At 43.0% G+C, this 25,157-nt stretch overlaps 1 protein-coding gene across 5 annotated transcripts in view; it reads right to left on the reverse strand.

Annotated features, from left to right (window-relative positions):
* Nek11 (NIMA related kinase 11) overlaps window positions 1-25,157 on the reverse strand; it is a 226,816-nt gene that overhangs the window by 200,217 nt on the left and 1,442 nt on the right. For 4 of the 5 annotated variants that reach the window (XM_021171347.2, XM_021171349.2, XM_029481811.1 and 1 more), the window contains exon 2: window positions 23,936-24,247. In XM_021171347.2, the coding sequence (XP_021027006.1) occupies window positions 23,936-24,108 (173 nt within the window). In that variant the 5' untranslated portion in view covers window positions 24,109-24,247. The remainder of the gene's footprint in view (window positions 1-23,935; window positions 24,248-25,157) is intronic. The other variant, XM_021171348.2, reaches the window with a different exon arrangement.

Consider the following 25,157-nt stretch of genomic DNA (forward strand, 5'->3'; position numbering starts at 1 on the left):
ATCAAAAGATGGCCTAGTCGGCCATCACTGGAAAGAGAGGCCCATTGGACATGCAAACTTTATATGCCCCAGTAAAGGGGAACGCCAGGGCCAAAAAGTGGGAGTGGATGGGTAGGGGAGTGGGGGGGGGGAGGTATGGGGTACTTTTGGGATAGCATTGGAAAAGTAAATGAGGAAAATACCTAATAAAAAATATTTTAAAAAAAAGAATGATGGCATGAATTCAATACCAAAACCCTACACAGCAGAAGGAGAAAACCAACTTCCAAAAGACATCCTCTGACCACCACATGAGCACCAGGCCCTCACACAAGTGTAAGTTCATATACACAATAAATAATAAAACACTAAGTGAAATTCTCCTGTATTGAATCACTAGTTACAGAGGAAAAAATATCTGAAAGAAAATTAAGAGTAATTGTTTGATGAGCTAAAATATATTTTCATGAAAACCAAGACAAACAATGCCTTAAGGTGAGGAGATACTGTCCAGGCAAGCCCCCCAGGAGGAACAGCTAGCTGCTAGATGAGGGAGCATATTTTCTTTTGATGGCGCTCTCACTGGTAGGTTTCCAGTGCTCCAGCAAAGGCCCCAAGGTCATGCACACATGGGCCCAAACTACTTAGACTTAGTAAGTCATCAGAGAGAGGGTCAGAGACAGGGAGAGGGACAGACAGAGACAGACAGAGGGAGGAAGTTGGGAGGAGACAATTGGGGGACACAGAAAGATTAGAGGAAGAAAATAGGGATGGATATATATTTCACTGTATTCATGCATGAAATTCTCAAAAAAATATATAAATAAAACAATGGTGATATTTTATACAGTGGGTTTTTACAAAAACCACATTTCATTTTCTAATACTAAAACCTGAGGTGTTTAACTGTGCTTTATATCCTACACTCAACACACTAGGCACTTTTCATCGTCTCCTTTGGTGGTGGCTTCATGTAACCATGATGCCTTGAGTGATATGTATTGGGGTGTGTGTGTGTGTGTGTGTGTGTGTGTGTGTGTGTGTGTGTGTTTAAACAGGCAGTAGAATTCCCACTTATTCTATTAACATTTCAAAGGTCTTTGATTCCCTGTAGGGATCTGACCATGAATCTTGGCTGTGGTCAGGTGCTCTGAGGTCAGTGTGCTTCAGTTTGTGTGGTGTGCTCTCCCTGGGGCTTACTACTGTTATTTCATGATGCTGGGCCAGGGACTTGTACATGCTAGCAACCACTGAGCAGCATCCCCACACCTGAATACTCAAAAAAAAAATGAACTTAGCACTTCTATTAAAACAAAATGTTGCCATTAAAGTTGTTTTGGTTTGGGGGTTTTGTTTTGTTTTGTTTTCACCTTTGATCAAAAGAAAAAGTTATACTATTACTAATACAGAATAATGTAAAAAAATACATTCCTGGGATTAAAAGTGTAAGCTTTGTGAAATGTTACTTTATCTTTATGCATCCCACATTGTAAGAGATAAATTTCAGCCATAAAAAAAAAAAATGAGAAAAGGAGCAGAACTTAAATCTCCCTCCTTGGATGCAGGTTTTACTTTTGACATTTAGTGGTCAAGCCCACAATTAAGATGCAGGAAAAGTCAGTTTCGGAATGAACCTCAGGATGTGTTTGCCGGTATGCCCTGGGGCCTGGGACCATCCAAGCATGGCGGGGGAGGGGGGGTGCAGGAGGGAAGGACAGGAGGAGGGAGAGGGCCCCTCCTTCGGGTCCACACCTCTGTGGCACCCCTCCACCTCTCAGGTGCTCTCTCTTGAAGACAGATGAATAAACAGGTAGGTTCCATCTTAGGATCTTAACCCAGAGCTGACTTCCCTCTCTGTGTAAACTGCTGTGAGAATCTTAAGGGGCTGTGGTGGAAGCTCTGCGACCTCAAACAGGGAGAGGGGTCAATGGGACTCACTTAAGTAAAAACAAACAAACAAACAAACTAAAGGTAAGTGATGCCAGAGAGAGCTAGAGACCCTTCTATCCTCGACCTGACAGGTCGGGGGGAGAGCTGGTGGTGGTGGTGGGGGGGAATGGATTTCTTCACTGTCTGAACAGGCTGGAGCTGGGTTTGCTATGCCTCCGATAACATGGCCTTCTGTATGTTTGGGTAGCATGGGCTTTGCTCCAGTGTCTTCCAGAAAAAAAAAAAAAAGACATAAGCTGACATGAGTTCTCAGCAAGAGGACTCAGCTCCCAGAGCATTGCCAACACTTTCCCTCACTGTCTCACACAGACTTTCCTCTGAGAGGAGGCACAAGGATTTGGGGTAACACAGTGAGCGACACACAAGAATCACTAGGGCTGTTACTTGGTGGTCTACCCTCTGGCACTACTGAAGCACCAGCTCATCCAAACAAATGCCCTAGGTCTGCACCTGTCTGGAGACAGTGAAATAACCTAACACGCTCTAAGGGAAGCCCAAGGGCCATTACCACTCCGATTCTTACCTTATTCCCCGGTAAAAACGGCTCCAGATCTCCAGGAAGAGAAAGTGAGTAACGCATAGAACACTTGGGCTCTGCTCTAGCGTGCACGCACAGAAATGTAACCATACGGAAATATGTCTCCTTCTGCTACTGGAAAACGAGAGCCACAGCAAGAGTTTGCTTCAAAAATCCTTCAGTAAGCTTTCATTGGGGGTATTCAGTCAGAGTCAATAGTTACTGCTTACGTGATCTGCTAAGACTCACACCAAGTGTATACGACTATCCCCACCTCTATTTTTATCTATAGCATTAAATAACATTTTAGTATTACATAATCCTGTTTACTGCCCTTCTTCTACTATCCCACCAGAACGTCCTCTCCCTCAAAATCGACTGTAGAGTACCCTGCCCAGAGCAGTGGCTGCCACTGCCATCAGTCCGTTCACTAATCAGGACTGAATGATGATACTCACTCTAACCACTTCTTGCAGTGAGTGCTGTCTCCTCACAGTGTACTAACTGTCTCCACTGCATTAAGCAGTTAGTGGATATAAATTCTTTGTACCTCTTTGTTTTTCTTAATGGGCAACCTGGAGTGATTCCCTTTCACAGAGGAATAGCAAGACGTCAAGAGTCTCCTTTCCAAAGACATGAGGTGGGGTGGCCAGTTTTATGAAGACATCAGATATCAGAGGTGCTGCCACCAAGCCCAGCCACCTGACTTCACCACCCACATGGTGGGAAAATGGAATTCTTCCTGTCTTTTGGCCTTCATACACACACCATGGCACGGGGGGGGGCAGGGGAGGGGAGGGTTCTTCACTGTCTGAACAGGCTGGAGCTGGGTTTGCTACCCCTTCAATAACATTTCTCATGCACACACACACACACACACACACGGTCATGTGTGCAGGCTCATATATGTGCAGCCAATCAATCAATCAATCCATAGACAGACGATGCACCGATGAGGAGACATTATCCATGCCTGAAGCTATCCTGCTACTTCTAGAAGGTAGGGTTAAACAAGCTCACTCATGGATGAAGGAGCAGGGGACTGGCTGAAAAACATGTACTTTCAAAGGGTGGTGGGTTTGTATATTAAAGGACATCCATTTATGTAAGTCATAATACTCCCAGGCCATTCTAGCAATTTCATGTCTATGGGTGGCTCCAGAAAACGTTTACTGGGGGAACCTTCACCCTGCAGCTCTCTGGGCTCATCAATCTACATCACGATTCCAAGATTCTCCTCGGAAGTAGCCAAGAGTCTTTCATTCAGGGATACAGACTTATGATTTCAACCACTCGTGTGTGTGTGTGTGTGTGTGTGTGTGTGTGTGTGTGTGTATGAGTGTGCATTGTGTGTGTGTGTGTGCATCGTGTGGAAGGACAAAGGTCAACACCAGGAGTCTTCCCCAATCGCTCTCCATGTATTTTCAGAGACAGGATCCCTTACTGAAATTGGAAATCCCTCCCTGAATTTGGCTAAACCGGCTGGCCAGTGAGCCCTAAGGATCCCCAGTGCTGAGATCAAAAGTGTACATCATCACCCCATGCTTCTCAGTGCATGGTTTCTAGGGACTGGTACTTGCACTGCGAGTATTTTATCCACTAAGTCATATATATCCAGCCCCAATGCTACTCCTCTGTTATTGCTACACTTACTAATTCACAGTGTAATTGTCAGGGTAGACGGGGCATGGCGAGGTGCTCATGTGGAGGTCAGAGAACAACTTGCGGGAGTTGGTTCTCTCCTTCCACCTGTAGGTTCTGGAGGTTAAATAGATAGGTTTGTAGAAAGTGCCTTTCCCTTCTGCATCATCTCACTATGCCCCCAGTGCTCATTCGTAACAAGACCTGTAACCCAGGATATACCCTCTGTCATAGACACACACTGACAATCTGAAAGCCGTTCACTGCACACATTCAAGTGGGTGCCCCATTTCTAGACTACTCTCAATGTAACAACGCTGTAAATTAAAATTTATAGTAATCTTACAATTCTCTCATTAATAGTATATTTAAAATTTATTATATTCTGTCTTGTTAAATGTGAATATTTAAAGTATTTCACACTTTTCATTGCCCTGTGTTACATTTTCTTGACAAAGACCGGCTTTGGCTCCAGAGGGTACACTGAGGCAGGCAGCTGTTGGGGGTCAGTGCTTAGAGCTGCCGATGAGGGTGAATTCAGATACCTACAGGGGTTGCTGCCAAAGGCAGCCGGCGATTAGAGACGTTACCCAGCCGAGTTTCTCTGAGGGAACAGAGCTTAATTTACTGGGGCTGGCACTCCTGTGGCCAGCAGAAAAATTATGAACTCTTTTAACCCCTTGGGGTCAGAGAGAAAGAGAAGGAAAGAGATAATTCACACCTGCACACACACACACAAATACACACACACCTGCTGAGTGGATGAAACAAAAGCAGAGTTCAATAACTTCATATACACAAATATACATGCATGTCACACACACACACGTATACAGACCTACAGATGGACATATACACATTTTCACATAAAATGGTTAGAGCAATCAGGTTCCAAGCATTTTACACGTGCATACATAAATACATACACACATACACACATACATACATACATACATACATTCACACACACCACTGGTGTGTGGAGCAAGCTCCAATACACAGCCAGACAAGCTTTACATGTATACATACATACATACATACACTTGATGGATGGAAGGAACAGTGTTCCAACCCAGAAGACACACAAGCCTTATACATACACATAGTCAATGTATGCCCCAACCCTCATTCACACAAACCTTAAATATGTACACACACACACACACACAGAGTTGATAGGTAGAAGGAACAGACACACAAGACACACCAACCTTATACATACACACAGAGTTGGTGGACGGGAGAAACAGCTACACTATACTTTATTCTTTCTTATGTATCCCAGCAAAATCTTTTAAGCAGTATACAATTACAATGTGATTATGTTCTAGTTTTCTTCTAGTGAATGATTATGGAAAACAAGTGTGTTCCCCAATACCTTTACAAGAAATAACATTACATTGTACAGGTAAAGAAAACAAATTATTTCCCAAACCCACATACATTCCTAACCAAGTAACTTGTTTTAGATTAACAACGTGTAGCAAGCAAGGTAGTTTTCTCTGCCAGTTTCTCTTACTGGCAGGCAGCAATTTGCAGTTAAAAAGAAAAGAGTAATTATCTTATTTATCTTTAAAAGTAATCTTGTAAGAATCATAAAAGAGCCAGAAATCTGTTTTTATATAAAAATCAGTCATATCTACCTTAAATCCTCAGAATGCATATCTACTCATCAGCAACTCTTAATAAATCCTATCAGGAAGCTGAGGGCAAAAAATGGGTTTAAGAAATCCATCATCACCAGTCCAGCCTCAGTGCAAGTCATGTCGACCAGCGCTGCCATTGTTCTTGTTCCTGACCATCAAGGGTCCCTAGCTTAACTTAATGAGCATGTGCCTTTCTGAACTTCATATTGTTCCCTAAGAGTTGAGCCAGTAGTAAAATCATCTCAACCTAGCTTCACTAACAACTTTATCTTTCCAAATGTTTTCTAAGGGTGGTGGTCACTGCTGACAATCTACATCTCATCTACATGTCAAAGTTCTTCTCCAGGGCGGTGATAGAATCATAATCTGCTCCAGCAGCAATGCCAGAGAGAGATCAGGCATTAGCACTGTGAGTGCCAGAGATACTGCCCAGTGAGGGACTGGAAGCCCCCCTTAAAGTTTCCATATAATTCTTAGATTAAGAGGGACCGTGAGGGCAGCAAACAGCAGAACTCCACAACAGCATGGAGTCCTCAAGGTACATGGTATTTGGGCTTTACCACACCGAGACCCACCCGTGAGGCTGTGGTAGCCTGTGGTTTGCATTCCCTGAGTTCTAAAGCCATCTGTCGTTCCTCCTGCATGGCTCTTGGTATTTTCTTCCATAAAAGGAATGGAAGTGAGACATATCGCTCCCAGCCTTTATGAGATCTTGGTGTATCACCTCATCGGCCACTGCATTCTCAGGCTATGTGTCTGTTTAACTGACATGATTGCTTCATCACTAGGATCTCACAGTATCCTTAGCAGCATCAATTAGGTGCTTGCTATAGGACTGTAGCTGATCTCTGCCCTTCCTGTGGACAGTGGAGGCTTCTGTTTTTCTTTCAAGAATGAGAGCACACATATATCAGTGCATACACATATAATAGGAGCCTCCATCTAATACCCTGAGGGCATGACCACACAAATCTATCCCACCCCATAGAAAATGGTCCATGAAGTTAAAAAGATTTAGCCAAGCTCATTTCTCAGCTGATCTGTGCTTTTCCTAGAAAGAAATTAAGAGTATGCTAATGACCCACGTGTAGCCTTTCATTCATTTAGTCAGCAAAACTAAATAAAGTATTGGTAAACCTTAATTAAATAAAGACATTTTGGACCTTGAATTAATGTGTTGCCATTAGAAATCCTGCCAGGCGATGATAGTTGATCTGCATGTCGCTTTACCACCATCTGCTGTTCACCACGACTACCTTTAAAACAGGACTTGCATTCTTATTTCTCTGACTCCATCTTCAGCAACACTGTGTGTGTGTCTGGGGTCTGATTTCACCACGATGTCCAGCACTGTCAGGAACCTGCGGCAAAGCTCCTCAGGTTACCAGTGTTCACAAGGCCTGGGTTGGAGGGACAGCTAACAGGTCAAACACGTCTGGGAACTGCTGTGGGTTCCATGGAGGTCTTTGAGCCACGTCTTGCCTCAGTAGATCTAAATTTCTGAGGAGTCCCTCAGAGAGGAGTCTGCTTTATCTTTATAGAACCCAGGGTCTTACAGCTGTGTTTCCCCGTGGAACTGTTTTAAACATAGGAAATCTACCAGTATTTCCCAAATGATGGTGTTTGGTGCTCTGGAGACGAAGGTCACAAAGACAGACACCGAGATGGTTCTGAAAACTTACTGCTCTAAACGTCACAGTGGATCAAATGTCTGCAAGTTTTATGTGGTCTCTGCTTATACATAATGTGCCACGAGATTTGTGCCTTTTCTTATATAACCAGAAAAGCAGAGGACAGCAAAACAGCTGTTGTCACCCTCACTTCAAAGAGGAGTCATTTCAGAGACTAAAAATTGATCCTGTCACCAGGCCCAGTAGCAGTCCCTAACAGGGCTCCTCAGCTAGCACCCCTAACAGCAGATCCTGTCACCAGGCCCAGTAGCAGTCCCTAACAGGGCTCCTCAGCTAGCACCCCTAACAGCAAAGGATTAGCTCATCCCCCTGGAATAGGACTGACAGGGCATGTCCCCAAAATCTCATATTTTACCTTAAAATTCCATGCAAGAAACTGACATATTTATGAAATGACAGATGTTCAGGCTTATTCATTGTGGCAGTATTTGCAATAACCAAAGATTTAAAACAGTCCAAAACGAACAGCAATAGGAATCTTCAATCTTACCATGGAACATACTATTTAACATATCTACTTTAAGAAGAAGAATGGGAGAATGGGGTGTTCCCCATGTACAACATGGACAGACGTCCTAGATGTTTTGACATATGAAAAGAACCAAATACAAATATGTACTATGCTAGAAATTATCATAAGGGAGAAATGGAAAATAAGACCCCATAGTCTGAAGCTGTTCATGCATATATGAATCAGTTCAGGGAGCATCCATATTCATAAATTCATTTTTTCTTTTTAGATTTGGTTTGAGTTTTGTTTTGTTTTGAGACAGGCCAATCAGGCTGACCTGCAATCTACCTGCTCCAACCTCCAAAACACTACAGTTAGAAGTGTGCACTGTGTGTGTGTGTGTGTGTGTGTGTGTGTGTGTGTGAATTGTGTATTGTGTTTTTGCATGTGAAATAGACAGACAGACACACAGAGACACTGAAAGAGACAGAGACAGATGGATAAACAGAGACAGAAAGATAGACAGAGACAGAAACAGAGAAGGGGGAGGACCGACCTAGGGCATCAGCATGAGATCTGGTCTAGCCCCAGCCCTATGAGCCAGGCTTGTTGAGATGCTTCCAGTGGAGTTACAGACTCTGCTGAATCTGGGGCTCCAAACTCTGGTCCTCTTACTTACTTCCTTCAAGCACGTATCCACTGAGCCATCTCTCCATTCTCTTGCTCAGGAAATTCCCAATAACAGCTCTGTGGTGGAGGGCATGTGCGAGAATTTGAGAAATGGAGGATGGGAATGAGGTGAGGGATTTTGTTTTGTTTTGTTTTGTGTTTTTTTTTTTTTTACAATCTACTTTTTATATGAACCATGAAGCTGTATAACCTATTAAAAATTAAATTTAAAAAACACACAAACTTTTACTTTGCTTCATGTCATATTCACATCTGCCTTAAAATAAACCTATGCTCTTTTAAATAGTAAATCATTAAACTCATAAGGCTTGCATTCTGGAACACTGTATATGGTCTGGTGTGGAAGATACTCACGCAGAGCACTTTAAAGTAGGCCAGCACTCTCTAACACACTAGCTGTGAATACCTGCTTAAGGACTGCACGAGACTGGCTTAGGAAACATACTGTCACAGAGTATGGAAGGGCTCACTAGGTACCCCCAGATCTATATGCAGTTAGCAGTCTCTATAGGACAGAGCAGCACTTTCTTCAGTGGGTGGTCACTGCTGAGCTAGTCATTGTGCTCTTAAAATAATCTCTTAGAAAGACGCTTATAAGAACTCTAATCAAATTGATTGGGCCATTAAAAAGAACAAAAGATATGAACACAGAAGGGGAATTGGAAAAGGTGGAAGACCACGGGACTAAGAGGAGGGCAAGAGAGAGTAAAGAGGGCTCAATGTGATCAAAATACATTGTACACATGAATGAAGTGTTATAATGAAACCCATTATTATTTTGCCTCAGAAATGACAGTTTATAGGCAACTTTAATATCTCTGTGGAGTTCCTAAAAATTATTTCATAAACCAAAAGAGCTATAAATGTCTTCTATATTTCCTCAGACTGAGACTTTATTTGTAGGTGTAATGAGGCCAGAATTCAAAAGACAGACAGCGTGAGGACCAGAGGGGGGGTGACTGTCACTTTCATGAATCCTGATTCCATCTCACAGGCTGTTCTCTTTGGAATCCCTTCAGAGAAATGAGCAGGCGGAGGGGCTGGCGAGGACATCAACCCGACCGCGGTATCTTGATTATTATCTCTTGGATATTCATAAGTGGCAGACAGATTCCACCTTTAGGTTTTAGTTCGGTTGTAATAATGAGTTATGAATAATTGATTGTCGTGTGATAAATTATTCAGGCAGGCACACAGTTTCTAAGGAACCCTGGATGGAGTCTGCTTAATGGCTTAAGAGGAGCCAGAGGCAGCTGCTGAGGGGACACCCCTGCATCAGCCCTGGCTGCTGAGGTGTGGGTAGTTACAGTTAATGCCTCTCTCTGTGTGAGCCTCTCAAGGAGGAGCCATAGAAACACTTTCTGCGTTTCATGAAGTACAAGTTCCCTCTGGGCACTTCCAGTGTAAGGAAGTATTAGCCCCATCCCCTTCCTCCATCAGAACCCTGGGCTCGGTACGAGCTCAGCACAGCTTTGCCAATGGAACGAGTAGCAAACTGAAAAACTACAGATTCAAGAATGCAAGCACAGGCTCACATAGGTACATACACACAAACTCCCATGCACACGTGTGTGTGCTTGCATAGACGGACAGAAAGACAGACAGACACATGCACACTCGTGCAGAACAATGCCAAAGTAAGCTTTACTGGAGGAAATTATCTATTGCTCTCAGTTTTCAGAACTCTTTCAGTATTTATTTATCCTTTCAATAAACTCAGCATTCAACTATTTTAAGATAGAAAGACCCTACTTAAAATTCAATAGGTTAAATTAAATCCATTATTGAAGGACCAAATCCTTCATTCCATAAGTAATGCTGAATGTCTGTCACTAACCCATCTTCTAGTCTCTGTCTGTCTGTCTCTCCCCACCCCGTGTGTGTGTGTGTGTGTGTGTGTGTGTGTGTGTGCAGGCACACTAGCCTGTGTCTGCACATGTAGAGCCCAATGGTCAGCACTGGTGTCTTCCCTCATTGTCCTCTATCTTATTTTTGAGACAGGGTCTCTCACTGAACCTGTCCTCTGCCTACAGATTACAGGCACATGCTGCAATGCCCAGCTTTGACCTGGGTGTTGGGGACCCACACTCAGATCCTTATATCTGCATAGCAAGCATTCCATCCACTGAGCCATCTCCCTGGCAGTGTTCATAATTCTCTTTTCTAAAACGACTCTGAAAAATGCTACTGCTCACCAAAGCTCAACAGTTGTGGCACTTACACCTCTAAGCAGCAATACAAAGAAAAAGCAGTTGATCGCTGAATAGCAAATCAAATATAAGAAATGGGACTAGCTTTGTTTTGAAATTCACAGCATACGCATTTGTAGTAGACCCAGGAGGTGGAACCCCGTGAAGGGAGAGAGTGGAGGACAGCTGGGCCACACTTCTGCAGGGGCAGGGATAACTAAGGGATCGGGTTTGAAAAGATTTCTACAAATAAAACTAATGAGAAAGGAGAAACGTGGGCCAAAGTTTAATTAAAATGCTACGTGACTAGCTCATGCGGGCAAAGCTAAGAAAACCTACTTCCAAAGACATTCTGATAAGAGACTCAAGACTCCGAAGCTTCCACTCTTCAAGGCTCAGAACAGTAGTGTGTTCATATGATAACAGTAACTACATCTCAGCCTTCCCTCCCCATGTGCTCAGTAAAGGTCATACTGAAGAAATTCTATCAGTTCTCACTAAACTAAAAGCAGTAAGGTTAATTAGAATGACCTTAAGGCTAAAAAAAAAAAATCATTTTAATTTACTAAATTTCATGATGATCCCCATTAGCGAATTCGACCAGCTGAACATTCTGGGTGTTCAGAGTTTGGATTCTCAAATGGTGATTATTAAGGTAGAGCTGGTACACTCCATACCTGTGTTAAGTGTGTATGATGTACACACGCATGTACCATCTCCACCGCTATGGTGATGGCACATCCATCATCCTCAAAGTTCCCTTAGATTTATCTTGTTTCTTTTTAAGATGGGTCATGATCCCAGGCTGACCTCAAACTGATTACACAGTCAAGGTCGACCTTGAACTCCCATATTCCTGCGTCAGCCTCCCAAGTGCTGTGCACCACCATGTCTAGTTTACGCAGTGCTAGGAGTCAACCCCAGTGCTTGATGCGTGTACCAACTGAACTCAACTTCGCCCTCCACGGTTTGCTTTAGCAATTGAAACTTTAGCTGAGTTTTTCATATGACCACCTTACTATAGTTCTCAGTGCGTTCTTCAGCACATCAAAGGCTCCAATCATTTGTTGGTCTTGTAAGCACCAGGTAACAGGGCTTGAAAGGGCAGCTGAGGACTAAGAAGCCATTGTGTTCTTAGCAGGCTATGAACAGATACCCAATCTCCTAGTATTTCAAAGCAGTGAAGGACACATAACATTAAGTGCTTACCTTTAATACTGTGAGATTATTTATTCAGTGGAGAATAAGTAGTGGACACTAGGTACTTTAAAATTTTTTGATATTAACGACGTTTATTTACATGGTAAATAAACATTTACAAACCATTCTTTAAAAAAAAAAAAAAGCAAACTTAGGAAAAGTTAACCAAGAAGTTCTTAGTAACATGCTGTATCTTTGATTGATTGATTGATTGATTGATTGCAGAAATGAGGGCTGAGCCAAGACCTTGCACATGGTAAACAACCACTCTACTACACCCCAGCCCTGTTTTTATGTTCTATATTGAGAAAGGGAAGGTTTCTCTCACTAAGTCGTCTCTTCTGGCCTTCAACTCAGTCTAGAGGCCAGGCAGGCCTCGAGTGTGCGGCTCTCCCACCTGAGTATCTAGATGGGGTGGCATGGCAACTAAACCTTCCCTGCTTCCCACCTCTCCCCCAAAAGCCAAATCAGCTGAAGAGGAACAGGTTGAACCAGGAGCAAACTTTAATGTGAGGACGCTCTCCTCCTTGTTTTTCCCTGAAGTCATGCGTGCAGCTCAACTCAAAAGTTACCCAAAGGTGGGTGCCACCACAACGGGACTTTTCAGTTCAAAAGAGTTTAAATCTGGGTGCTAATCCAACTGTCCCCAGCTTCTCTCCAACTGGATGCCTGGGTGGGAAAGGAAGTAGGAGTAAAGACCACGCCTCTCTTGGCTGGCTCTCAGCTAGAAGAGCGCTAAGGCACAGCTAGGAGAACTGCCTGCTATTGGCACAACCATTAGCTTTCCCTACTCAAAACTTCACAAAACAAATTATATATATATATATATATATATAAATTTCTTTGATTTTAAAACAAAGTCTTCTTTTGGTGAGAAAAATAAAAAACAACTTGAACCAGCTAGGCTCATAAGATTTTGTTCTTGAATATTTTGCTTTCATCTTAAAATATTCATTAACTGAATGAAAAAACATCAAGAAAAAATTTAATAGGCTTTACATACAAACCTCTCCTTTTTAAAAAAAAAAAATTTTGGCTAGTCAAAAAGGACAATTAAAAGGACCAACTACATCCTAAAGATCTGCCTATCTCTGCCTTCCCCATGCTGGGGTGACAGGGACAAGCCATCATGCTCACCGTACTTAGAGGGTTTGGGGGAATCATCCAAGTTTGGTTTTCTTTTTTAAAGATTTATTTATTATTATATGTAAGTACACTGTAGCTGTCTTCAGACACACCAGAAGAGGGCGTCAGATCTCATTACAGATGGTTGTGAGCCACCATGTGGTTGCTGGGTTTTGAACTTGGGACCTTCGCAAGAGCGGTCAGTGCTCTTAACCACAGGGCCTTTACTCCAGCCCCAAACAGAGTTTCTTATGCTTACAAGACTGGTATTTTATTGACTGAGCCATCCACCCATCCCCTCCCCCATTTCATATATTTCAATGAATGTTGGCAGAACCATTAACTTCCCTACTCAAAACTTCACAAAACAAGCACACCGGGAGGCCAACTGGCATACAGAATTTAAACAGTCTGAAACTCTAAATAAATAGGAGGGGAGCTGAGAGGGTAGCAGAGAAAGGCAGAGAGCAGAGGAGTAGAGGAGTAGAGGCCGGCCATGAGCAGGTGGAGAGAGGGGGTAGGGGAATGGGGAGAGAAGGCTTGGAGAGAGAGCAAGAAGGCAAGAGAGAGTTGAGGGGGCAAGCAGCCCCTTTTATAGTGAGTCAGGCACTCCTGGCTGTTGCCAGGTAACTGTGGGGTGGAGCCTAGACAAAATGCTAACATTAATCTTCTGAATGTACTCTTTCACCATCCACAATGGTAAGAGTGTAGCGTTGAAAGCAATCACTTGTTTTCCTTTCATAATAGTAACATCATTTTTAGGAAAGGGGTACTTGAGTGTTATCTCTGAAACAAGCGTCTCCAGCCTCCTGCCACAGGCAAAAGAAACTCAGGACTCCCCTGGGTCCTATTCACCGTAAACTACTTTCTTGACTAGCTATCTCTGGTCTCTAAATGCAGAAGGAAAGCAGGAGGTGTCTTCTATCTAAGATCTACACTAGAGTGGCTGAGGAAAGGCCTCTACCTTGCAAGACTGGCTTCCTTATCACCCTTGAAATAAAGGAAAATCGTGGTCTGACTTTGTACTTTCGTCTCTTGTTCACTCCTTCCCAAACCCCGCATACTGGAAGACGGCCACAGCTTAGTTTTGAGTCTTCTACAGTCGAAGTCTTCTACAGTCAAGGAACTGGCAAAGGCCACAGTTGAAGCCAAGTTCAAGTCTACCCTTACTAGATTTACCAAGGATGGAATTGCCCAGGACTTCATTCAGCATTTAAAAAATAACTTTAGTACATTTTCAAAGTATAATTTATATAGAAGATTGGCATATTTGAGAAATGATCATTATAAAATAAAATGGAAGAAAACTGTTTTGATAGCGGGCAAGGCAATACGTAAAGAAACCCTGGATTCCCTCTAACTTGATTTCATGATTCTCCACTCCATAAACCACTATTAAATTAGCTCATCATGCCTAGCCTTCCTTCGCAGATCCCAGCTGCAGAGGACTGGCCATAACATTAAAATGATAGGTTTAATATGGCATATGGAATGAGCTCAAAGGTGAGCCATTAACCCCACTGATTAGTTCTTTTTTTTTATTTTGTTTTTTTATTAGGTATTTATTTCATTTACATTTCCAATGCTATCCCAAAAGTCCCCCACCCGCTCCCCCAACCACTCCCCCACCCACCCACTCCCACTTCTTGGCCCTGGCGTTCCCCTGTACTGAGGCAGATAAAGTTTGCACGTCCAATAGGCCTCTCTTTCCACTGAAGGCCAACTAGGCCATCTTCTGATACATATGCAGCTAGACAGTGAGCACATGTTAAAATGACTAATCTAACAGAAAAATCCACTAAGTTGTATTAGTAGGCACAATATATAAATGCTGGCTTTGCTGATGGCTGCTAACCTGACTTGTTATTCCCTCTCTCTCTCTCTCAGCCCCTCCTGTGCCCCACCCTCCCATCCCTTTCCCCACTTAAACCTCCCTTCCACTGGTCCGCCTTTCCCCTTCATATCACGTGTTCTATTCCCGCCTCAGGTTTTACCCTCTCCTTAGCAATGCTCTCTGTCTAGTTTCCTGGATGTTAAGTTAAACATACAAATCTAAAGATGTCGTGCTAAGTTATGAGTGAGAACGTGATGTTTCTCTTTCTGGATCTGGGTTATGTCACAATAGTATTTTCCAGCTGTGTCCAGTTACTCAAATTTTCATAAATTCATTTTTCTTCACGGTTGAATAAAATTCCACTGTATATAGACACTATATTTTCCAACAGTTGACGGGCACTTAGGCTGTTTCTATATCCTAGCAATGAAAATGGAGCAAGAACGGAAGTGGATGAGCATATGTACTAAAAAGCAGATTCTACTGGCTACACACCCAGGAGCAATATAGCTGGGCCATCTGGTAGCTGGTTGTCTAGGGTTGTTTGTTTGTTTGAGGAAATAATGATTTGCATAGTGGCATTGTATAAGCTTCATTTATACTATGTGTATGTGTGTGTGAGTGAGAGAGAGAGAGACAGAGACAGAGACAGAGACAGAGACAGAGACAGAGAGACAGAGTTTAATTGGAGTTACCATAACAGGGGATTATGTCCCTCCTAAAAACCAAAGGTTGCCAAATAAAAAGCCCAGTGACAGGAATGGGACACCATCCCTGAAGTTGCTGGTCAGGAGTGTTGAGGAGACACCAGAACAATGAAGTCCATTGCCATTGTTCTTGGCTATCCAACAAAACTTAGTGTTCAGACCATATTGCAGACGACACAACACACATTGGTCACAGGACATGGAGAAACCAAGCTGGTACTGAGCAGGAAGCTTCCTTCCCCCCTTGGAAGTCCCCTTGAGTCACGCAGGCTACTGGTGGGGAAATGTCATCCACAGTCTTACAAGCTGTGAACATTAGGAGGTACAATAAAGACCTAGCAAAACACGTCCATGAATGCAACCGTGGTCCAATGTTTTAAAAGATAGCACTGCTTTCTGACTGGATGGAAGACCTGCCTTGCAGTAAGTCTGACCAAGAATCCATGGTTGGAACTACCCTCTAGATTTTTATCTCAGTTCCTACAGCAGAGTACTGCACTCAGAGTCCATGAGAGAGTCACTGTGCAAGGAACAGTGCTTTAACACAGAGACTCACACGTGGCCGAAGTACAGAGGATAACTGTCAGTGCAGTGTTGGGAAATGTGTATCGTACCCTGGACAAAGGTTCAGGAACCATCATGGAGGGGGCTTGGGAAGACTTTAAGAGCCATAGGCTGAGGAGGACCAGGGTGAAGACCAGGGTGATGCGGTACCTTCTGGACACGACAGGAAAGCTGTACTCACTCGCAAACCCACAGCAGCTGTGGGTGTCTGCAGAAGACTGTTCAAGATCAATTTAGTCAAGTGCAGTCATGAAATTCTAGCCCTGCCTCCACTCTAACTGACCAACTACTGTCAGAGGCTTCTAGAGTAGGAAGAGCCAGCTTTTTTTTTTTTTTAAAGTGTGTTGAGCCCTGGTAGGCTGACCACATTCCAGTGGACTGACTCCATATCCATGACTATCTGAGGAGCACAAACTGGACTCTCCGTGGGTCATGTTTAAAATAAGAGGGAATAAGAAGGGGAGGGTGGGCCTGGGACAGAGTCAGGAAGAGGAACGTGGATGAGTATGATCAAAATACATTGTGTAGAATTCTTAAATAATTAATAAAATATAGTTCAAAAGAAAATTGACTTATATGGTAAAATTATGCCTTCTGGAAAGAATATCCACTTAAAATTGGATTTGTTAATATTGAGCTACTAATATCAATGTACTAATCCTTTGAGAAGAAATAATGTCCTTTTTATGCACAGTGAAACATTATACAGAGAAGGGAGTGAGTTTTAGTTCACACTTTACAAAATAAACATGTTTTCTTCCATCTCTTAGTGTGTCATAAGTAAATTCAAAAACATTAAGTCCTTTCTAATTATAGCTGAGCCTCTTGGCAAGTATAATTATAATTTATGTCTGAGTATCAAATATCCACGAAGTGATGCAGAGTGCTTGCAACTTACAGTGACTGCAGCAGAGGTCTTCATCCGCTTACACAGTTATGTCACTGCAGAGAGGGTACACTAGTAGAGACAAGATAACCCCTCGCTAAGGAGCCTAACAGATACAACTAACAATCCTGTATAAGAAAAGAGCCTCCATAGCCAGCCAGAGGGGCTCATGTGATAGTAACTCAGCCCAGTGAGTTACTATGCAGTAATTTAAAACAGGGTGCTTTGCCTGCATGTAGATGTGTGATGTGTGCCCTGGTGCCCTCAGATGCCAGGAGAGGGCATCAGATACCCTGGAACTGGAGTTATAGACATCTATGAGTCATCATGTGCGTGCCAGGAATCAAGCCCAGGTCCTCTGGAAGAGCAGCTAGTACTCCTAACTGCTGCACCAACTCTCCATCCTCTTAAAATAATACTTTTATACAGTATTTAGTAATCTGGGAAAATACTTAAATCTTAGTGCTTTAAAAATTGATGTGGAATTCTTATATACACACTGAAGTCCTACGTTACTTTAGGGTCTTGTAGGTGGAACAGAATTGTTGATACTCAGTGCTAGAGTTCAGCACACCTTGAAGTGTTATCTTCTCCAAACCAGGAACAGTCCCAGCACTGCAAGTTCTTGAGCTCCTCCCACCAGTGCTACTCAGTCAGAAACTCTGGAGGAGGGACGAGGGGGGGGGAGGAGGAGGAGGAGGGGAAGGGCACCTTCCTCACAATTCTAACACAATAAGGCATGAAAACAACTACCTCTAACAAATACTTCAGGCTTCATATGACATAATCCTTCCCAGGAAACCCTGCCTATTATGGGAACTAGCAAGTTTAGATGGGTCTAAGTTATGTCACAGTAACCAAGACTTTTTACTGCCACAGTGTAGGTGGCACATATACCAACTTCTTCCTTATGGTTATGAAATCAGCATCCTTGGCTCCCCTAGACTGGATACTTTCAACACCGGATGCACACCCAGACCACCTGTAAGTGCTCAAGGATTTAGAGACCCATGCCAGGCTCCAGGCCGCACAGCGTCTATTGGCATGACTCAAGCATCTATACTTTGGAAGTATGAGTCTTCTGTTGAGCCAGAGGTAAGGACCACTACTACGCGCTCCAGGGTCCTGAAGATTCAATAAGCAGTAAGCGGTAACCAATAGCTATTATCTGGGTTTTTGTTTTGATTTTGTTTTCCTTTTAAATTTTTGTTATGTCTCTCCATCCCCCAATATTAGACTGCCAATGCACACAAAGGTTTCGGCAAAGAGTGAGTCTCTCTTGTTCACTGCCACACATCTCTGAGGCAAGACTATGGTTTGTTTTTGTTGTTGTTGGTTGTTTTGGTTTTTGTTTTGTTTTGTTTTTTAACTTGCCTGTCCAAACAGAAAAAAAAAAAACAAAAGATGTATAGCTTGTTCTGCTGCTTTTGTAGGCACAGCAGCACCTCTCATAAAATGTTTGCATATTACTTTCAGTATGGGAAAGAAGAGTCCTCAAGATGTTGCATGTGTACCTAGAGCCATTCACAAGACGGAGACACTGAGAATTTCCACAAAGAGTTGCCCTGAATGAAATGTCACATGATGACGTAGTGAATAACTGTCAAATTACTCCACTGACTTTGTTCAGAAATATTTTTACTTCTGATTTGAATACTCAGGGTTTCCCAGAACCGTCACCAGGAAGGAAAGAGTCACTGCTTGGAGTCAGCTTTGAACTCAATTAGCATCAAGGTCCCTGAGTTCTCTTGTTTAACCAGATGCACCCCACTCTCTAACACGGGCTGTCCTGGCATATGAGAGGAGCTGAGGCCTGGAGTCCAGAAGCCCAATTCAAACACGCTGAGTTCTTCAAAGACCTAGATTCCCTTATTTCCATGCAGGAAGGGGATTCTATCTCCCAGCGCACCGCACAAGCCAGAGACGTCTTCTGGAGAATCAGGCTGATGGCCAAGCTTGGCTTCACTCGGTCAGATAACTCGGCTTGCTTTTCTCCCTCTCTTCCTCTCTACCTTCACTTCTCTCTGCTGTTATTCTTCAGTTCATTCTAGTAGCTACTCCTGGCTCTGCTTTCTCCTCCATTTTGTATGCCTGACTGAGTGGAAAATCAGCTTGCTCTGACTCTGAAAAACACCCAGTACAGCCAAGCCAAGCATGCCCCAAGGAGGGAAGGGCCCTTGAAGCTGAAGCCTGGACTTGAGGACATGTCTTTGAGGACTTGGAAGTTTTTCATCTTTAAAACAACGAGAGATAGAGACTTCTCTCAAAAGAATACATGCCAGTTGCTGACAGATATATGCTAAGGTACTCAACATCATTAATCACTAGGAAAATGAATCTTAAAGCCACAATAAGATACTAGCTCTTTATACTTAGTGTGATGATGATGATCAAAAACATAGAAGAAAACGAGTGCCGGTGTGGAGACAGGGGAAAAGAAACACACTCTGCAGGCAGGAACGTAAATCAGCACAGCTACTATGAAAGACAACGGGAAGTTCCTCAGAAGATGAAAAACAGGACTATCCTATGGTCTAGGAATCCCACCAATAAACACAAACCAAAAAAGTCCGTGCAGAGAGACATCTACATCCCCATGTTTATTGCAATAGTATTCCTAAGAAGCAAGGAATGGTGTATCCACCGACTGATAAGGGAGTAAAATATGACACAGGCATCCATGGGAATGCCTCACAGTCTTAAAGGGATAAAGTCCGTCATTGCAGCATCATGGATGCAATGGGAAGGCAGTAGGCTAAGTCTAAGTCCCACACAGGAAGACAAATACCATGGGATCTCAGCAAATGTGGAATCCTCAAGTCTATCTCATAGACATAGAGAAGAGAGTGAGGGAGCTAAGAGGGACATACAATGCTTAGCAGAGATGGGGAGGGCCAGGCCAGTCGAGTAGTGACTATAAAAAGTAGGAGAACTAAGTCCCATTTCATGGTAAGATGACTGTACACTAATGACAGTGTGCTGGCATGTCTTCCCCACAAAGAAATGGAATTTGAGGAAAGAGATCTACTTATCCTGATCTGAATATTATATAATGTATACATAAACTGAAATATCGCATAGTGTCCTATAGATGCACATAGTTTTATGTATCAAAAGATCCTTGGGCTTTTCTTTTAAAATGCTTTGGTAGCTTAATGAAAATATAAACTGAAATTATGAACTATAATATTCTTTTAGAACATAATTACAACCATTAGACCAGAGTGTTTATAATTATGAAAGAAAATATTCCCCCCAAATAGATTTCTAAATTTCATGATGCATAATGTCATAGTGGAAGAAACAGCTTGCTCATTCACTACATAACAGTTTAATCTTATTACTGCAATAACTAAAAAAGGAATGTCAGATATCTGTGCCCAAAGCAAGCTCTCTCCAAACACACACCAATCAAGCGTAATGCCTGCAGTTTTTATTTTTATCCCACTGCTAGTCGGAGAGCAATAAAAAATTTAAAGGAAAGTGGTATTTACACTTACAGTGTAATTAAAGTTCCCAGTATACACAAAATGTCAATGATGGTGTGGTGCCCCCAAGTGGCAAAGTGATGAACTGCAGGACTTTGTTGGGAGGGTCTGAAACTAGTCCAGTTTTTCAAGTTGATTGTATGAGTATTTACGGATATCACTGGAGCCAATCATAAGAGTCTTCATCCCAGGGGCTATTAAAGTCAATTCTTTTAATATTTAACATTAGGGAGATCTGGCCTGCTCCACTAAGAAAATAGCAATCATAACATTATAGAAATCTTAGCAAGCATTCTGCTCTGCCTAGTTATGACATCACTTCCTTCTGTCTGTGGTCTGGTGCATGAAGCAGATGTCAAAGGCTTACCTAAAAAACAGACAGTTGGATAATGAGGGGTGCTAAGGAGATATCCATCTCATAAATCAAAAACACAAGTGTTAACAGTGTGGGACTAAGAGGGGGGTCATTCTAAAAAATAATATAAACCAAAATTATGAGCTAGAGTATTCTCTTTTAGAACATAATTACATCTAGTAGTTATCCTAAGTTTGGCATTCACTCTGTGTGGCTAGAAGACCACCTTTAGGACTGAGGGGAAAAGTTCTTTGCAGAGCAAGCATGTGGGACTTGATCTTCATTATCATCCTGGCAAGATTTAGAATTTACCTAGGAGAAGTATCACTGGGCATGTCTGTGAAGGCCTTTCTAGAGGGGTGTATCTGAGGGAAGACCTCCTGAACTCAGATAGTTTCCTTTTATGGGCTGTGATCCTGGACTGAATAAAGAGAGGATGGGGAGATGGGAGTACCATCCCCAGGTTGTTCTGCCCCCTGACTGTGGACACGATGTGACCAGCAGCTCTACACTCTACTACCACACCTTACTAGGATGGATGCGTGTGCTCAAACTCGGGGGCAAAACAAACCTTCTTCTCCAAAACTGCTTTGTTAGGCACTTTGTCCTGGCACTAAGAAGACTAACAAATACAGAGTGTAATTCATGCTCTAGGAAACCCAGACGACCGCCAGCTTTTGCCCTTCTACACGCTGGAACTGACTGCAAACGACAAGTTCTCAACCACGACAACTTCTCCAAGTGTCACATACCGGGACAATTCCAAGAGCCGATCTTTAAAATAAAGCATTGGTAACATTTTGTTGTTGTTGTTTTGGTTTGGTTTTTGTTTTTTGTTTGTTTGTTTGTTTGTTTTGAGACAGGGTCTCTCTGTATAGCCCTGTCTATCCTGGAAGTCACTCTGTAGACCAGGCTGGCCTCGAACTCAGAAATCCACCTGCCTCTGCCTCCCAAGTGCTGGGATCAAACGTGTGCGCCACCACTGCCCGGCTTTATCATTCATACAACACAGCAAGACATGGGAAATCATTTGTCATTCCGATTTTCAACCATACTTGAATAGCCAAGGAGAGAAACAGGAAGAACTTACAGGAGCCAGATGCTGCTGAAGAAAACAGACACTGGGATAGAAGCTGATCTCCCGGGGGCAAAGGGATTTCTTGAGGGCACTGTCCTATCCTTTGTTTTGTATTCTTCCCATGGGGTGTGTGTGAGAGAGATAAAGAGAGAGAGAGAGAGAGAGAGAGAGAGAGAGAGAGAGAGAGAGAGAGAGACTAGACCGACTGACCAGGAGTCAACCTTGTTTCTGAGGAATGATTTCTCACTAGAGCAGACATCTGTCAGCTTTGCCTGGCTGCCAGGCAGCAAGCCCTAGGGACCCATCAGTGCCCAGCTCCTGAGCATGGAGCTCGGCCGCATGCAACACCACACCGAGCTCTGTCTATGTGCGTTCTAGAAATCAAACTCAGGTCCTCGCCCTTCACCAGCTGAGCCACCATCCCAGCCGAACTTCAGTTTCAATGAACTGTTAACTACAACAAATAGAAAACAGGTGTTTACCCCTACTGTGAGAGTTTATAGGGTTTGACCAAACTGAAAGGTGACAAGGATACCACTAATATGAACTAGGGTTTTTTTTTTGGAGGGGGGGTGGGGTTCGAGACAGGGCTTCTCTGTATAGCCCTGGCTGTCCTGGAACTCACTTTGTAGACCAGGCTGGCCTTGAACTCAGAAATCCACCTGCCTCTGCGCCCACCCCCAGTCCCGCACCCAGTGCTGGGATTAAACGCGTGTGCTACCACGCCAGGCTGTGAACTAGTTTTATATGAGGTGATCAATTTGTTTGAAATTTCTAGCTTCTGACTACATATTCTGAAGCTCTCTTCCAGAGAAGCCAAAGAAAATGCACTCTTTCTTCGGTACATCCCATTTATCTGGCTTGTGAATTACTGTTCATTTGCATTTTGTAGCATTTCTAAAAGTAGTCATCATGAATGTGGTGGCTATTCCTGGTTGTCAACTTGACTATATGTGGAATGAACTACAATCCAGAATTGGAAGGCTCACCTGTGACCCTAATCTTGAGGCTAGGAGATACACGATTCTGACCTGGATCTTGGCAAAGAAATCTTAGGCATGGAGACTATGAATCCCAGGAGACTAAGGCAAGGAGATCTCTGAGTTCAAGGTCATCTGGGACAAAGCAAGTCCCAGATCCAGGCGTTGGTGGTACACACTTTTAATCTGGGCCACACCTTCTGCTGGAGACCTACATAAGGACATTGGCAGAAGGAAGATTCTTCTTGGCCTGCTTGCCTTGTGGCCCTGAGCAACTGCTAGATCCTTGGACTTCCTTTCACAGCTGCTGCTGACCATTGTTGGGGAGTTGAACTACAGACTGTAAGTCATCAACAAATTCCCTTACTATATAGAGACTACCCATAAGTTCTGTGACTCTACAGAACCCTGACTAATACAAAGAAGAATTCAGCTTTTCCCACTGAGGAAGTCTCAAACACAGTCAGTAGAAATATTTTGCCATTGAGACTGTGATATGCATTAAAAAATCATTTTTATATAATCTACCCTATTCACCTTCTCTGGTCATTTGAATACTTACTTTATTTGGCTCTGAAATGTGCATCATATTTTTATAATTTTTTTTTCCGAGACAGGATTTCTCTGTGTAGCCCTGGCTGTCCTAGAACTCACTCTGTAGACCAGGCTGGCCTTGAACTCAGAAATCCGCCTGCCTCTGCCTCCCAAGTGCTGGGATAAAAGGCGTGTGCCACCACTACCCAGTTTGTATTTTAAAATCTTATTTGGGGCTAGGAGTATAGTTCAGTTTTTAAAAGCAAAGCCCTGTGACTTCAAGTAAACTGGAGGTGGGGCATCTATACAGAAATTTGTGAAGCCCTTTTCTGTTTGTAAGTTTCCTGTTTGATACAGAGTACAGATCAGATGTGACTCCCTGTTCTAAAGCAGCCTGTGGCTACGCACACATGCGCAGTTTATTACTTACAGCTCCTCTCCAGGTTTGGCTTTCTTGTCTGACACCAGATAGACAGTTCCAAAACTTCCACTGCCAAGTTTCTGCTGAAGAACATATCTTCTTGCAATCAAAGTGGTCGGGTACATGGGAATGACTGTGGGTCCTCCGCTCACACACTTAGCAGTCTCTTGGAATTTCAGCATTGCTCCAAACAAGATAAAACTGGCTTGTTCATTCACAGAAACAACAGTTGGGCATCCGAGCTGATGTTTGAAAAGTCAAACGGGAAGTGTTGATTGATGCCAGAAATATGGGAACTCCACAAATTGTGTCTAAAAGCAACTAGAAGATTCCCATAAAAAAAGTATAAGCTTTTGGCAATGATACCTGCAGTGTACCTTGTGTTATCACACCAGCTAATGCTCGTGCGCGCTCTCTCTCTCTCTCTCTCTGTGTGTGTGTGTGTGTGTGTGTGTGTGTGTGTGCATGCGCACATGTGTGCACGTGTTTTGTAGGATGAAAGGAAACACTTCAAATTCCAGAAGGCACTCTCTCATAGAAAAAGAGCCTTCCTGATACATGCAACTTTATCACAACGGTTTAGAGCCACATTTTTACTGACTCCTGAAATGTGTATTTGTTTTATGATTCATATTTTGTTAGATATTTATACTCCCCATCAACTTAAAAACCAATGCGAACCCAGGGCCATGGCTTCCTCTAATGCACACATAGGCCAACTCCCTGGTGACGCTCTCCTCCCTTCTCAGTCTGCTTTGACTCAGCACAGAGTAAATTGGGGTTAAACCCTGATTAGCATATTCTGCTTCCCTTTGCTTTTTGCCCATGTCAACTTTAAATCACAGTTTGGGGGTGTCTGTTTGCTAGACTAGCTATGTGGAAGGATATCAATTCAGTGCCCCTCCCCCCATGTTAAGCAAGATCTGATTCCATTTCTATTGTACACACTGGGTACAGAGCTATCTCCTGGATTAGAAGTAACAACATGCACCTCCCTCAGACCTAAGACTGCATTTTAAAGCTAGCTGACCAAGTGTAGTACAGGTGAAACCACAGTTCCTGAGGGAGCTATGAAATGTTATGAATGGCAGAACTGTCCCATGAGAAGGTTATTCCACAAAACACACTCTTATTCATCCCATCAAAGTGTTGAGTGTTTTATTGAAAACTGTGCTTTTGTTTAAAATCTACATGAAAATAGGACTTTACGCTGAATACTATGTACACCTTG

Source organism: Mus caroli, chromosome 9 (genome assembly GCF_900094665.2).
Source record: "Mus caroli chromosome 9, CAROLI_EIJ_v1.1, whole genome shotgun sequence".
NCBI classification, from domain to species: domain Eukaryota; kingdom Metazoa; phylum Chordata; class Mammalia; order Rodentia; family Muridae; genus Mus; species Mus caroli.